The sequence below is a fragment of the Notolepis coatsorum genome (assembly GCF_963971535.1).
Source record: "Notolepis coatsorum genome assembly, chromosome: 19".
Classification (NCBI taxonomy): Eukaryota; Metazoa; Chordata; class Actinopteri; order Aulopiformes; family Paralepididae; genus Notolepis; species Notolepis coatsorum.
Genome location: NC_140183.1, coordinates 87,293,564 through 87,296,240, shown reverse-complemented (window position 1 = coordinate 87,296,240; position 2,677 = coordinate 87,293,564). Strand labels below are relative to the sequence as shown.

General features: G+C 47.6%; 1 protein-coding gene across 1 annotated transcript; it reads left to right on the top strand.

Annotated features, from left to right (window-relative positions):
* Positions 1–1,650: 1,650 nt before the first annotated feature.
* nppcl (natriuretic peptide C-like) lies at positions 1,651–2,441 on the top strand (the record flags this gene model as incomplete). The annotated part of the gene is made up of 2 exons (XM_084335781.1): positions 1,651–1,749; positions 2,142–2,441. 2 exons carry the CDS (start codon positions 1,651–1,653, stop codon positions 2,439–2,441), a joined length of 399 nt encoding a protein of 132 aa, XP_084191907.1.
* Between the last annotated feature and the right edge of the window lie 236 nt (positions 2,442–2,677).

Genomic DNA, 2,677 nt, shown 5'->3' with positions numbered 1-2,677 from the left:
CTACCACGGTGTGTGACGTACAGCCACAAGTCTGTGTCTACTTGTAATGACTGGGTCTGCTGAACTTTGAGATGTGTGTGTTGGATTGCGTGGTGCCTGCTGGTGTTTGGCTGCAGGGGGCACAGCGAGAGCAGATGGCCCTGGCAGACTGTAACTCACCCAGCTGAGAGAGGGCTCAACACACACACGGGGACAGACCACACAACCAAAGTACAATATACATAAAGAAGCGAGCATGAGTAGCACACATGAAACTGTAGGACTCGGGGCAAATCGAGAACACGTGTACTGGAGGTGGAATCCGTGTGACACTCGGCAGTGGAGTTTTAATCTATTTTACTTGTAGGATAACTTTGCCTGTGGGGTTTAAATCCATTATTTTATTTGTAGGATAAAGTGATGGGTTGTTCTGGGTATAGTCCCAGGATGGTCTGTTCAGGGGTGGTGAGAGACACAGGTGTTTAATGGGTATCATCTTGGTGGAAACATGGTGCCATCTGCACTAATGAGACACAATACAGTGGTTGTTCTCACCAGCCGACGCACCCCTCACGACTCCCCACTGCTCCAGCAACCGTGTTATACTTGCAGGGGAAATACGTAGACTCCAGATTCCTCTTTTCACCTTGGCAATGACACTCTCCCTCCAAAACTGTGACATCATCCCAGTGACAAAGGGGTTGGGGTGGGTGGGTGGGTGCAGATCGGTGGCAATTTAAAATCTGGCTCCGCGGCATCCCAGCTGATACCCGAACATTAAACCTCTGCCAGGGGAAGAGAGACGCAAGAAGAGAATTCATCCTTTCAGTGCCGCCGCTGAGAGAAAGGAGTAGGAGGGGGAGGGGCCACGTGAGAAAGATAGGGCTGCTTTCAGCAGGTGCCAACAAGTGAGAGGTAGCTGAGAGCAAGAGAGAGATGGAGCACAGCCTATAAGAGCAGACGGACAGACGGAAAGGAAATAACACCAGAAGGTAAGTCCAAGAAATATGTATTTTATAGAATAAATTATATTTATTGATATGATATTGTTTTACTCCTTTTTTTATGGAGCTGGGGAGATTCTGTGTTTGATGAGGCATTGTCTTGAGTTTTAACAGACTTGAGTAAAGTTGTCTTAATCTTATTCTGGCATCATCAAGATAATGTCTAATGTAGAATGCCATTCATAGATACAGTACTTTAGCGTACAGACTGAAAAGAAATTTGATCATGGTGAGATATTAATACTGTAAATTCCTAATAGTCATAGAATGTTGTCGACACAATTCTGTGACATGTGACAATTTCCCACATGCACTCATGCAGAAGGACCTCTTTAAATGTACTGACTAGATATCAGTTTTGCAAGAAAAGGGGGGGCATAGAAAATTATTCATCAAAGTCTTGAGACGGGTTAATACCAAACCCACCGATTAATTGATTGAGGAGGCAGCCTTAGTGTAGTATACCACTATGGAATTACAGTCGTTAAAATTATGTCATTAAAGTTACATTCATATCAGCAAAACAACTTCATGTGTGGCATGCTGATCGATCAATAATGTTAATTGATCTCCCTCCTTTCCCCCAGGGTATCGTGTGTGTGTGTGAGGTAATCTCCAGACCCTGTGCTCTGCTAGCCACTCCTGCCCCTCCCTCCTGCCTGCTGCCATGCTGTGCCCTGCATTGCTCTGTGCCACTCTGCTCCTACTGGCACCGCTGAGAAACACAGAGGCGCGCGCCCTGCACCCCGCCCCAGATGCTGTGCAGGTACAGCGGGAGAGATGAGGGGAGGTGGGGGCAGAGAGGATAGAAGAAATGAACGAGAGGAGGGAATATTGATCACATTCACACAGATGTGGATTTTGTTCTTATATGATATACGGTTGCAGTTTGCTATTCCTGTCCACCGTGTTCCCACCTTGGAATCCCAACCTGAGCATGACATAAGAGCAAAATGGCTTCCATGTGTATATGGTCAATAGGGGGACGAGAGGGGAAAGTCTGAGCCAAGGAGGTAGCAGAAGAGGATGAGGAGGGAGCAGGAGAGGATGAGAGGAGGGAGTAATGAAATGTATCAGTGATTGAATTAGAACTCTCCCTGGTACTGTGTGCCCGTCAGTTAAATTGGGATTGTATGGGTTTTTATTTCCCGTCTATAGTTTATGGAGCAGTTCCTGGAGCGCTACAATGACCTGCTGACCCTGGACGACCTGGAGAAACTGCTGAGCAGCCAACCAGAGGAGCCCTCCTCTGCCTTCACCACTGGGGTCAAAGTAGCGGAGTACCCCAAATGGGCTGACCTACAGGCACAGGGCGAGACCCCCTGGCTCCGCCTACTGAAGGGAGCCCTGGTCAATCAGAAGCGTGCGGAACCGGACCGGTCACGGAGAGGATGGAACCGAGGATGCTTTGGCCTGAAACTGGACCGGATTGGGTCCATGAGCGGACTGGGCTGTTAGTGCTGAGGAGAGGAAGAAGGGACTGATGATGACATCAGGATACAAGAAGGAAACTCTCATACACACACACACACAATACACACAAAGGCATTTGTGGTGCAGTATTGCTAATGTGGTTTCATCTAGCATAGGTAGCATAGATAAAGTGCTTGCTTCACACTGTATTGTAGCTGTTCAAAGGGACAGCTGTAGTTTCCATGTATAACATTGGATCGAACACGGGGAGCTATGTTTAC